The sequence below is a fragment of the Mya arenaria genome, chromosome 11 (assembly GCF_026914265.1).
Source record: "Mya arenaria isolate MELC-2E11 chromosome 11, ASM2691426v1".
Taxonomy (NCBI): Eukaryota; Metazoa; Mollusca; class Bivalvia; order Myida; family Myidae; genus Mya; species Mya arenaria.
This window is the reverse complement of record NC_069132.1, coordinates 16,703,823-16,715,684: the sequence shown is the minus strand read 5'-3', so window position 1 is coordinate 16,715,684 and position 11,862 is coordinate 16,703,823. Positions and strand designations below refer to the sequence as shown.

The window sequence follows — 11,862 nt, the reverse complement described above, 5'->3', positions numbered from 1 at the left end:
ACATACTTGGGATTCTAATAGAGTATGTATTCTGAGGTTAAAATCTATTATCATAAAAAATATTCCTCAAATATTCCTCTTCGGAATCATTACAGTTACAAACACCGTACAATAACCTTTTAAAGGCGACATTTTTTTGTATTTTTGGTCATTAAAATGGTGGCTTAAAAGGGATTATATTAGGGTCGGGAGAAAAAAATACGGTCGGTCGGGTTCATACCATGATTGCTTGAAAACATCGAGCACTTTTCTTAAACATAACATGCAACTGAAAGTAACACCTATCTTGAGCCTCGATGGTTAAGACTGAAGAACATGTTCCAAATGCTAGGTTTTACCATTTACTTACAATGTTTTATCAGGGAGTAGGATTAAATTGCTATCGGTCCGAGGTTTTATTAAAAAAATGACAAAAATATTTATTGCAAGGCCTGAGCACTCATTTCTTAAAACCGCGCCATTTGTAACTCCATCAAAGGGGAGCAACTCCACATACAATATATATAAAATAATAATATCGATGGGCAGCTAGAAAATACCGAAAGAAGTGAACATTTATGTAAGTAATTTCGAATATGTCACATTGTTGAATATTCTTAACGCATTTCTGGAATAAACAATGTTTTCAAGGAAAAGAATGCGGACAGTTTTTAAGTGATTGTCTTCTATTTTCGCGTCGTTCCACAACTTTAAAGTAATTGTCATGTATTTTCGCGACATTCAATAACATCATGGAAGTCCAGTATATATGGACTGTAGTAAAATATAACTTATAAGCAGGCGTGAAACTGAACAGTAGCGATATATCTTTTTAGGATGAAGGGGAAAAAAGGACACATGCCGAAAAACAACCTTTTGAAGGCAAAAAGTGCAGAAGAGTCCAATTCAGATGAAAGTTTTCTTGAGAAAAGGTACTTACGAAGTCAGCAACATTTGATTTGATTAATATTCTGACAAAATGATCTACCAGTTAATTGTTAACTGTTAGTGTGGGGTACCAATTTCCAGCCATATTATACCAAAGCAGTTATCGACTCATCTTTAACTGTAAGACTTTTGGATGAACAAGCCTGAGTTCTTACACTACTGTACTGTACTACAGTACAGTAGTGTAAGAACTCAGGCTTGTCTGTAGTGCTTAAGGAAGCCAAGGTCATTGTCACAGTTGATGGTAAATGCACCACCATAGGTTTTTCTTTTTTAATATAGTAACAAATAGTGTCTCGGCCATAACTTGCATTCAGGATTGTTGTAACTTGGTTTCACTAAAAAGTGACTTTTAGAGAAGTGTTCACAGTTGTAGAGCAGCATGAGTAAATATCTTGAAATGTTGCACATTATGAGTTGTGTGGTCATTGAATGCAGCTCAAAGAATTCCATAATTTTTTGTGTCTCACTCGGCCATAACATATTTTCTTTTTTCAAAATTCACAGAATTTGAGAGCACTATCGGGAGGTGGTAACAGTGTCACATACTATTTGGGCTTTCAGATCAATGGTCAAACTTTGAAGCTGGTGTTCTAAACAGCACAATATGACATTAGGGATTCCATTTCTTGTCTCACCGTAAATTCATGTTTTGTTTTTTAGCAGCACTGAAGGATGGTTTGACTTGAGCGTCATATGGATCTACAGTGGTGTTGTTCTAGCAGTTTATGTGTATACCATGTATCCGTCAATTCCAGGGGGAGACTCAGGTACCATATGATGAGTTATGTAATTATTATATTTATACTCTGGCTTAACAAGGTCAGTCAAGTCAGTCCTGTTTTTATCTGGTCAATACTTTTCTCATTCATGGTCACATTTTAAAATAATTTGGCAGAAGCGATCGCCATAGCATGAGAATGTATCGGGCACAAGATTTATGTCCCTACATTTAATGTTGAGGTCACAGAAACCTTTGGAACTAAGTATGTTTTGGTATTTAAACCTTACTGATGCTAGTAAGTGCAGTCTATATTTTTGTCATACAATTTATGATTTTAAAATTATTATTATGTCGTGCACAAACCTGTGTCCCTACCTTGGATGTCAAGGTCACAGCAACCATCTGAACTTAGTATATTTTTCTGAATTTAGTATGTTTTGCTAAATAAGCCTTACTGATGATAGCTTGTGTCCGGTCCATATCTTGTCATACAAGCTCAGATGTTAAAATAATTAGGCAGAAGTGACCACCATCATAGTTTGAGGACAGTCACTAGACATGTCACACACTAGACCTATGTCCCTACCTTCGAGGTCAGGGTAATGTGCCAACTGAACATGTTTCACTTGTTTTCCTTCTATCCAGGCAGTCTTTTGGAAACTTTGATGTGTGGGGGCAATAATCACATTATGTAAAAGCTCTAGTTATATTACCTTTACATAGATAGAATTTCAAAACAAAATACATACTTGATCCATAGGAAACCTTTTTCGTAGGGCTTGTATATTTTTGTTGCCTACCTTCTTAATTTTCATACCTTATTTATAATTATTTCATATATTGTTTCAGGTGAACTTATTACAGCTGCTCATGAACTTGGTGTAAGTTGATTAAAATTGTTTAAATACCCTTTACTCCAATCTTTAATTGTTAAGAAACTTAAAGAAAGTATGATGTGAAACTATGATGGAAACAGCACACAAACAGATATCTGATCAAGTTGAATTTACAAGTGAGCGAAGATGCCAATCAACATTTCTAAAATAAAAATGCCATCATAGCCCGTTTACCCAACCCCACAGGTTGCCCATCCACCAGGCTACCCGGTTTTCACTCTGCTGTCCTGGCTTGCTATCAGGCTGATTCCCATGGGTTCTGTTGCCTGGAGAGTCAACCTCCTCAATGCTGCAATGTCTGCCGGAGCAGCCTTTGTCTTCAGCTTGGCCATCTATAGGTTGGTACTTCATTTCACAACTGTTTTTTAGAACTTGATTTCCAAATTTTCTAATATCTATTATCTGAAGAGTTTTATTACATATCATTTAACTTCAATGTTTAACAAAAACATTGAATATCTCATTGATAACCCAGCAAGATTTTCTTTATTTCTTTTAAAATCAGGCAGACTTCTAGTGTGAGTATTACAGTGTTTGGCTCGTCTGTGTGGGTATTCATGCAATCTGTTTCCTGTTTCAGACAGACTTGCAGTGTATGGCTTGTTTGTGTGGGTATTCATGCAATCTGTTTCCTGTTTAAGGCAGACTTGCAGTGTATGGCTTGTTTGTGTGGGTATTCATGCAATCTGTTTCCTGTTTAAGGCAGACTTGCAGTGTATGGCTTGTTTGTGTGAGTATTCATGCAATCTGTTTCCTGTTTAAGGCAGACTTGCAGTGTATGGCTTGTTTGTGTGGGTATTCATGCAATCTGTTTCCTGTTTCAGGCAGACTTGCAGTGTATGGCTTGTCTGTGTGGGTATTCATGCAATCTGTTTTCTGTTTCAGGCAGACTTGCAGTGTGAGTAGTGCAGTGTTTGGCTCGTCTGTATGGTCTTTTGGCAGCCTGGCATGGACCTGGGCGGGGCAGACAGAGGTATTCTCTCTCAACAACCTGTTTGTGGCTGCTCTGCTTTACCTTTTGGTCACTTTCCAGCAGGCTGCATCTCACATCAGGGTGAAGGTAAGCGATTGATTTAATTTAATCTTCTTTTCTTGTTTCCTGTGTGGCTGCTCTTTTAAATCTCATTGTGGCTTTCCATGAGAATGCTTCACATTGCCATCTTAAACTGAGCATAGCTACAGAGATGACAGAATTGCAAGGTCCTGGTAACTTAAACCAAAATGATAACTGATAACATTAGTTTTTTGTTTTAAGATGTATTATGGACAAAGTTGGCATAAGGATTGCCTTATCTTTGCATTAGGTACTGTGAATTGTATTCCTTAATCTGCAGATAGAGTCCAGGCCCCAATTTCTCGAAAGTTCTTAAGTCCCTTATAACAGGATTAAGCTAAACCCACTATTTTCATTTTTCAATATTTTGCATTTTACATACTCCTTTAAAAGTTTTAATCCTTTAAATTTGAATTATCGTTACGTTTATCACAATAAACTATTTTTCATTTATCAAAATTCACTATAAGTATGTATTTTGGCTGTTTGAAATAAAGAACTTAAGCCTGTTAAGCTTAAGAAGTTTCGAGAAATTGGGGCCAGATCCTAATAATAGAAGTACTTGGGGTTTAACTATTAGTTTATTATTATTTGTTTTATTAAAACGTTCCCTCAAGTTAATGCATACTTTGTTAAGATTTACCTTTTATGTTTTTACTTTATTCGGGAGTGAGGTTTGTGCACACTAACTGGTTTAAACCCCCAGTAAATTTACAATTTACTTCACCGTTCCAAGGCGGTACCTAACAATCCTTGATAAATGCACCTATTCTTTTTTTATATTAGTTTTATGTACTGTGTTGTTTATGGAGTTTTGTGCTGTTGTTTTATGCTAGTTTATGATTGTTTGTTTTTGTATTTTATGTCTTTGACGTTTACCCTGTGCCATTAAACGGGGTTTATGTTTAAACTTTCGGCTACTGAGCTTGTTTCTTTAGTTTTTCTTATAAATATTTTATTGAGATGTGTCAGTACATTCACATAGTTATCCCCTATATTTAGTTTAACAGGCCAATGTCAGTGTTGTGTCATATTTTGATGTCAAATTATGAAATTGTTTATCATTAAGATATGTGTTTTGGCAATCTTTAGACAAACATTTAAGTTGTTTGTTAACTACATGTAAATTTAACTTTCTTCACCTGTTTGAATATGGCACATGTATGTTTCAGGTTGCTTGTACAGGAGCGTTGGTGAGCGGACTGGCTCTGTGTAACCAGCATACGGTGGTGGTCTATGTAGCTGTTATTGCTGTCTGGGTCCTCACAGAGCTTGCCAGGGACAAGGTCTGTACAGTACAGATGTAGCAGGTTCTTTTTTCATTGATTTTTTGAAGATATTGAAATGGAACTTGGTACACATGTTGCAAGAGACAATAGGTACATGTATGGCAAGGCCAATAATTCTTGCTTTATAATTATTTTTTATTAATGCCACTTTTCACATCAAAAGAAAACCAAAACGAGGGTGTACTTTCGCTCTTGTCTTTGCCAGACTCACCATAAACTGTGTTTATTTTCTTCCGACATTGATGCTATTTGTGTAAGTCATAAATAATTCAGAATATCAGTACAATAAAATGATACTGATGATACATTTAAACTCAATTGTCCAGAACTTTGTGAAAGGTAATGTGATAAACGACATCGTTGTTAACTTTTAAACATGAAGTATTTCATGATGTGCTCATATATTTAAATATAAACAAGCACAGCTGGAACACTTGTCTCAACTGACGTTAACAACATAGTTAACTAACAAATTTCTGAACATAGGCCCCATTTGTACTGTATTCCTTTATCTATAGAAACTAAAATATAATTTTCCAGGTGCTGTCATTGGTCACCCTAGTTCAGGTGGGTGTGTCCTTCCTGTGTGGACTGGTACCCTACATCTACCTACCATTAGCCTCAACTTATAGTCCTGCACGCTGGACATGGGGCGACCAGTCTTCACTCTGGGGATTTATCACACACGTCCTGCGTAGGGAGTATGGGACATTTGACCTTGCAAAGGTAGGGACTTGCTTACTTAGATTTAAGTTACAATGTAAGTGTGCTGTGTATGCAATATATTTGAGCAGTGTGTTGGGTTCCTATTCAAACTGATCCCTTTAGTTACTCATACATGTAGTATCAGTGCCTGTGTGTGTAAGGCATATTCATTGTTTCTAAACATAGTGTTAAAATAGCATTTTATTTGTTTTATAGGGACAAAATAAAACCAGCAGCAGCTTGATGTTCAATCTCTGGTAAGATATCATCAGCAGTTGCAAGCTTTTTTCCTTCAAATATTTAGAAGACAATCCTGTCAGAATGCCTTAAGTCAAAAATAAAAGAAAATAAAGAGTTAAAAAGAAGAGTAATATATAAATAGTTATCAACTTAATTCCTTCATAAAGGTTATGGGCGAGTATTAGAGATTCAAATTTTTTGATATAAAGCCAAAAGAATTCCATATCTACAAACGTTATTTAGAAAGTGAAGCTTTCACACTGAACATTGACAAACCATTAGTATTCGTTACATTTTTGTCCATTCAGGGGCTATGGTGGTCACTGTGTTCAAGAATTCACGTTGCTGGTTGTCATTTTAACCATAGCCGGGCTTTGTCACGCAGTGACCAGGTAAGTGGGTTTTCTCTCATTTCAATAGTACTTGAAACATGGAAGAATATCATTCGGTTTTCATATACCCAATTTGAATATGGCATACTAATGATCTGTGTTGATCCCTGTTATTCATTTTAAGACATTTTTGATCTGTGATAATGACCTTTGCTCCACTTCTCAGGATCCTGCGGCCAGTGCTGGTGTGTGTTGCCATGGCAGCGTTGTACCTGGGTCTGTTCTCCTGGAGGGCCAACCTTGACCTTGACAACAAACTCTATCTTGGAGTGGTAAGTGGATAGAGGAGTGTGAAATATGTGTCTAAGGAGTCGTTTGATATTTTACTAAGATGGTTGTCTGTTTTACGTATCATCAGACATGTTGAAGCTGTTTATCAGCAAACATAATGAAATGAAATGAACCTTTCTTAAAATTAATAATATTTGTTCAATACTTTATTAGTAGGTTCTGTGGTAACAGAAGCAATGGTAACTCAATCATGTAATTAATACAAACATACCAGAATTTCTTAAAGTACCGGTAAACAAGATAAGTTTAATTGTAGGTGGAGAGGTTCTGGATGCAGGCTGACATGGTGATCATCTTTTGTGCTGCTGTTGGGTACAGCTGGCTTGAAAAGTAAGTCCTAGCGTTCTGTATTGGGTACAGCTGGCTTGACAAGCAGATCTAAGGGTGCTGCTTTTGGGAACAGAGATATTGATCAAGTGTTGAGGAATTTTTATTAAATAGTATATACATGTAGTTATACTTGAAGCCACTGACATGTATGGGTTCAGCAGAACCCATGTCAATGAACTCTTAGTTTCAAGCGTATTTTTACAGGTTTATGGAAACAAAGGTGGCAGTTGTGAAGCACTTTAAACTGGGACTGGCTGTGGCCATTCTGGCCTGCAGTCTACAGATGGTTTGTGCTCCTATTTTTTAGCTTTTTGTTTGTATTAAATGGGATGCAATGGACATTGTGTACACATGACATTGTATGTGTATGGTCACTTAATACTTGGTACCAGGAAACATATATGATAATAACAATATCATTGAAATTAGATTCATACACAGATTAGCACACTGTTGAAGAACTTTAAATTTATGCATAAATGGTATATATAGGGCTAGGCAGGTTTTTAAATGTTCATATTTTTAATTTTCAGCAAAGAAACTTTGGTGAGTGTAACCAGCATGAGAACACTGCGATCCTTGAGTTTGGTTCCCGACTGTACAACAACATGCCCCATAATGCCCTGGTCCTCACCGTGGGCGATCTGCCCTCGAATGTTCTCAGGTATACTAATATTATAGTGTTAATTTAAGGACTTTGTTCAAGCTTTTCCAGGGTAAGGTAATCCACAAATTCAAGATCCCACCGAAAATTGTACCTTTAATTCTCAAAATATACTATGTAAAAGGCTATACATGTATTCAAATCAGTCGCAGTATACAGTGCCTTATTGTTTCTGTTACTATTAATCAATACGTTATATTTTATTTACAGTACATGTAACTTCCATGATAATAAATAAAAGACAATTACTGGTATTTGCATTCAGATGTTTTTGTATGACATTGCAGGAACATTTAAACAAGCTGATTATTAACCACCTGTGCAAGAACTTGTAAAAGAGGCTGATTATTAATCTATACTTATTCTGTAGTTCTCTATAGTTTTGAAAATGTCTAATGAAACTTGAAATTCTCCTCGTGTGTTTTAACGTCCGCACTTGGCTTTGTTTCTTTGATCAAATTTTTAATTGATTATTTCAAACTGAAATAATAATGCTTAGATATCTATTGTTTTCATAGTTTGCAAAATATGCTTAGTTGGCATTCGATGGCTTCACTTTTTTATATCCTTGATGTAGGTGCATCTTTATTTATGACCCTTAATTTACAAATGCTCTACCTGCACTAATTGCCATATTGCACAACTGTAGAAAGTGTCATAAAACTGCACGATGTTGATATTCTAAAGCACATGATCCTTGCCTGGTGAATTTGCAGACGATTTAGGATTGCAGTCAGAATATAATCCACAAATTTAATTACCCATGGAATTGTCTTTTTTTTTTCAAAAAAGCATGAAATGTCATGCCAACGGATATAAATGATTTCACAGTAATTGAATTTAGAGTGCCTTGTACAATTTTATTAAGCTGTTCTGTTCTGAGTGACAGCATCAATCAAAATTGTTTATCATTAAAATTCTATTCAAGATATTAACATGACACTTAGTAAATATATTACCAATTACAATATAACTATGTGTTGCAGGATGTATTGCTCATATGATCTTACTCAGTTGTCTACATTATTTGTATTGATCATTTGCCTTTGACATTTAGCCTAGATAAGTAATGTTAAGTAGCCCTGTTGTGTTTCAGATACATGTACAGGTGTGAAAACAATAGGCCTGATGTTCAAGTCTTAGACCAAGAGGTATCACCAAGTTTCTATTCTGTTTTATTCAGCCAATACAGTTTGTAGTTTTAGAAATGAATTAAAACGGCATTGAAGGATAATGTTACCCTTGCATGATGAAACACCCTGGGGTATAGTTCACGATACGATACTTCAAAATATTTTATTCTAAAGGAAGGTCTCAGATAGCAACACTGATATTTTCTTCATTTTCTCAACATTGTTTCAATTGAATACTTGTTAAAAGTCAAATTTATTATTTGTTGGTTTTAAATTAAAAATGAATTAAAACTTTTAATATATTTTTAATACTAAACACTATGGCAATGTTCTAGCTGATGTCGTACAAGTGGTTTGTGCCGAGGTTGCGTCACGCCTACCCCAATGTGACATTCCCGGGACACCACATGGATAGTAAAAATGGCATGCTCAGTAACGGCCAGCAGGTCTTCAACTTCCGAGCCTTCCTGAATGCACACTACGGCAGGCAAGTGTAGCCAAACACTCATTTAAATGAAAAAGTCAACCCAAACAAAAATAAGAAATATATTATTTGAAGTTATTTATGACTATTACTCTGAAATCATTTAAGACAAAACCAAGGTCTAAATTGGTTGTGTTTTCTTGACTACATTTTTTTTTTTCTTGACACGGAACTGAAAATGTTTGGATATTTTTTCTGCTTTCAACATGATGTTGATTTCTTAACCCTCAGGTATCCAATTATTGGATGTATTGGTATGCAGGAGAGAGAAATCTCCTGGAAGCAGGAGTATGAGTTGTTCCCCTATGGTCCGTGTTTCCTGGTCACCAAGAAGGGCAAGCCACTCAACATTGAGGAGTTCCTGCCCTTGGCTCTAAATATTTCAAAGGGCTGGAATTATACCTACCAAGGGTAAGACTATTGTAGGGTTATCTTATTACTATAGTTAATGAATATAAACAGACTGTGTTAATCAATAGCATGTTTTGTAGTCGTACCTGTACATGTTGTTTGAGCTGTGCACTTGTATTGTTTTTACAGCTAAAGAAGGAACAACAACTGTATCACAATTAAAAAGCTACTAGTGCTCGCTCCGAAAACAAAATTTCATTTAGTCATTTCCTTTGCCTGATTAAGCTTATGCTGTCCAATCAGCATACATTCTACACTAAATAATGAGTCATTTGTGTTTCTCTAGCACTTGCCACTCACTGTTTTCAGCTTTGATGGCCGTGGGTGGGAGAGAGTGGCTACAGATGAAATGTGGAGTGCCAAGTAAGTTTACTGAGAGGTTATCTAGTTCTGTCCTTTGTTAAGCAAGTAATTTCAGCAATGTACTAATTCATGAACCTTGAAAAGGCTACCGTAAATTTCCTACTAGATGCTCATGCCCTTTTAGACTCCTAGGGGGTCTTTTTGTGGATCTATTTTACGAGTCTGCGACTTAGACAGTGAAACCCTTAACTCTCAGCTTAATAAAAACAAACAAAATTCGTTCCCATGAAAAGCATAACATAACAGGGTTATTTAGCTCAACCACTCAGGCTGCTTACGTCATGCATATAGCCCTTAGCATATTGTATAATTTATGCACCACCACCTACATTAATTGTACAGCTACACATTACTAATTATTGCTGAAAGTTGTGTATCAATTATTTAAGTAAAGTGTTTAGTGGACCATTTTAGTGCTTTACACACCAGGGGGTGTATACACTCACACAGATTGGTCAGTTGCAGCCTGTCAATTCCACCTACCTTCTTTCATAGTCAATATTTGTTATTGACGACTCAATACATACCTGATTATCAAATTTATCAGATTTTAAGAAGTGTGCTAAAAAAAAATTTGTGACAGGTTTTTGAAAAGAAACACGTTCTGTGCATTGAAAAACACAGCATCACCTTCAGTGGTCCGTTGTAGTTGTTATTGGAGGACAACATCCAAACTGATACTTGTATGTCAGCAATAGTATTGAGGCTGTTATGTGTTGTTTCAGGGTAAACATTCCCCTGGAGTTGTACCTACGGGCCACTAATCACCACAAGGAAGGCAGCCAGGAGTACAACGATCTCATGATCAAGGCTTATCAGGTACACAAGGGCCATATGCAAACAAACATTGGGCATGCTTTAAATATTTACCTCAAAGCTTTTACAAAGATATGGCTTACACAACATTAAATCTTGCTATCTTGTCTCTTTAACAGTTTATTAAAAGATGTCCAGTCAATATGAAGAAACGTATTCATCGATGTTCTTTTGCTGTTGGTTTTGACAATCATGCTTCCTTCATCCAGAAAAACTAAAAAATTGAGCTATTTCATACAGAAAATATAATACATACTACTTTGGAATCAGATTACAAAACTAAAATAATCATTACCATTGAAATTGTTTCTGGATTTTAGTTCTACAAGGCAGCAGTGGATGCAACCCCTGTGAATGCCATTCCATTTTACTGGCACACCAACTACGCCCTAGCGTGTGAGCGACTACTCCGGATAGACCATGGTTACTCCAAGGCACAGCTGCTCAATGACACTATATTCCACTTTGAAATGAACTTGAAGAAAAACCCACATGACAAGGATGCTAAAGTCATCAGAGAGTCTGTGGAAAACTTGAAAACGTTTATAGGTGTTATAAAGTAGAACAATGCAGTGGGTTATAGTCAATTAAATTTAAAATTTTAAATTGCTCAATTTATTATCTCTTATCTGTTGTCTGTGATAGTTTTATGCAATATCCTCTGTAGATCTTAATTATATGACTTTTACAATATTAGCAATATTCTATGGGTGCCTGTTGTAGATATTAGATGTACTTTACATTATGAACTTTTCTATCCTCTATAATATTTTGATAGTCCTATTGTTTTTAAACCTTTTTATAATGAAATAGATTGTTTTCTATGCATTTCATATTTATAGACATAATTTTCTGAATAAACATTTGGAGTGTATACATGTTATTTTGCCTGTGTGTGTATGATGTAAGCTGAAGTTCATATCAAGTGACATGTCATTAAACATGTAATTATCTATTTTTAATGCTGACAACATAAATATGTTAATCCTATTTGCGAGTCTAAACAGCCTGTGTTTTCTTCAAACAGTAGTTGGACAAAGAAGAGAAGCCAATGCAATAAAAACAGATGTGTGTAAAAAAGGTTTTCTTTTGAGCGCTGCTTCAGAAACATATGGTAGTTTGCAGTAAAAGATAATTTAAGGA

The 11,862-nt window shown here is 35.6% G+C and overlaps 1 protein-coding gene across 2 annotated transcripts; it reads left to right on the top strand.

Annotated features, from left to right (window-relative positions):
- Window positions 1–487: 487 nt before the first annotated feature.
- LOC128208898 (transmembrane protein 260-like) lies at window positions 488–11,593 on the top strand. Of its 2 annotated transcripts, none has more exons than XM_052912589.1 (20): window positions 488–559; window positions 816–911; window positions 1,594–1,697; window positions 2,501–2,532; window positions 2,734–2,885; window positions 3,433–3,607; window positions 4,774–4,887; window positions 5,431–5,616; window positions 5,812–5,852; window positions 6,144–6,227; window positions 6,394–6,499; window positions 6,775–6,848; window positions 7,053–7,134; window positions 7,382–7,512; window positions 8,609–8,663; window positions 8,981–9,132; window positions 9,361–9,540; window positions 9,850–9,903; window positions 10,629–10,722; window positions 11,040–11,593. In XM_052912589.1, coding segments are annotated over exons 1-20 (2,157 nt in total). In that variant the 5' UTR covers window positions 488–557; the 3' UTR covers window positions 11,283–11,593. The 2 variants fall into 2 exon arrangements, with proteins under 2 accessions (XP_052768549.1, XP_052768548.1); XM_052912588.1 differs by having other exon boundaries at window positions 1,591–1,697.
- The last annotated feature ends 269 nt before the right edge of the window (window positions 11,594–11,862 follow it).

Excerpts from the sequence above, each read along its gene's own strand:
- LOC128208898 (XM_052912588.1), top strand. Across the intron at positions 7,135-7,381 it reads TGGCCTGCAGTCTACAGATG|CAAAGAAACTTTGGTGAGTG; the intron begins GTTTGTGCTCCT and ends TTTAATTTTCAG. Across the intron at positions 9,904-10,628 it reads GATGAAATGTGGAGTGCCAA|GGTAAACATTCCCCTGGAGT; the intron begins GTAAGTTTACTG and ends GTGTTGTTTCAG.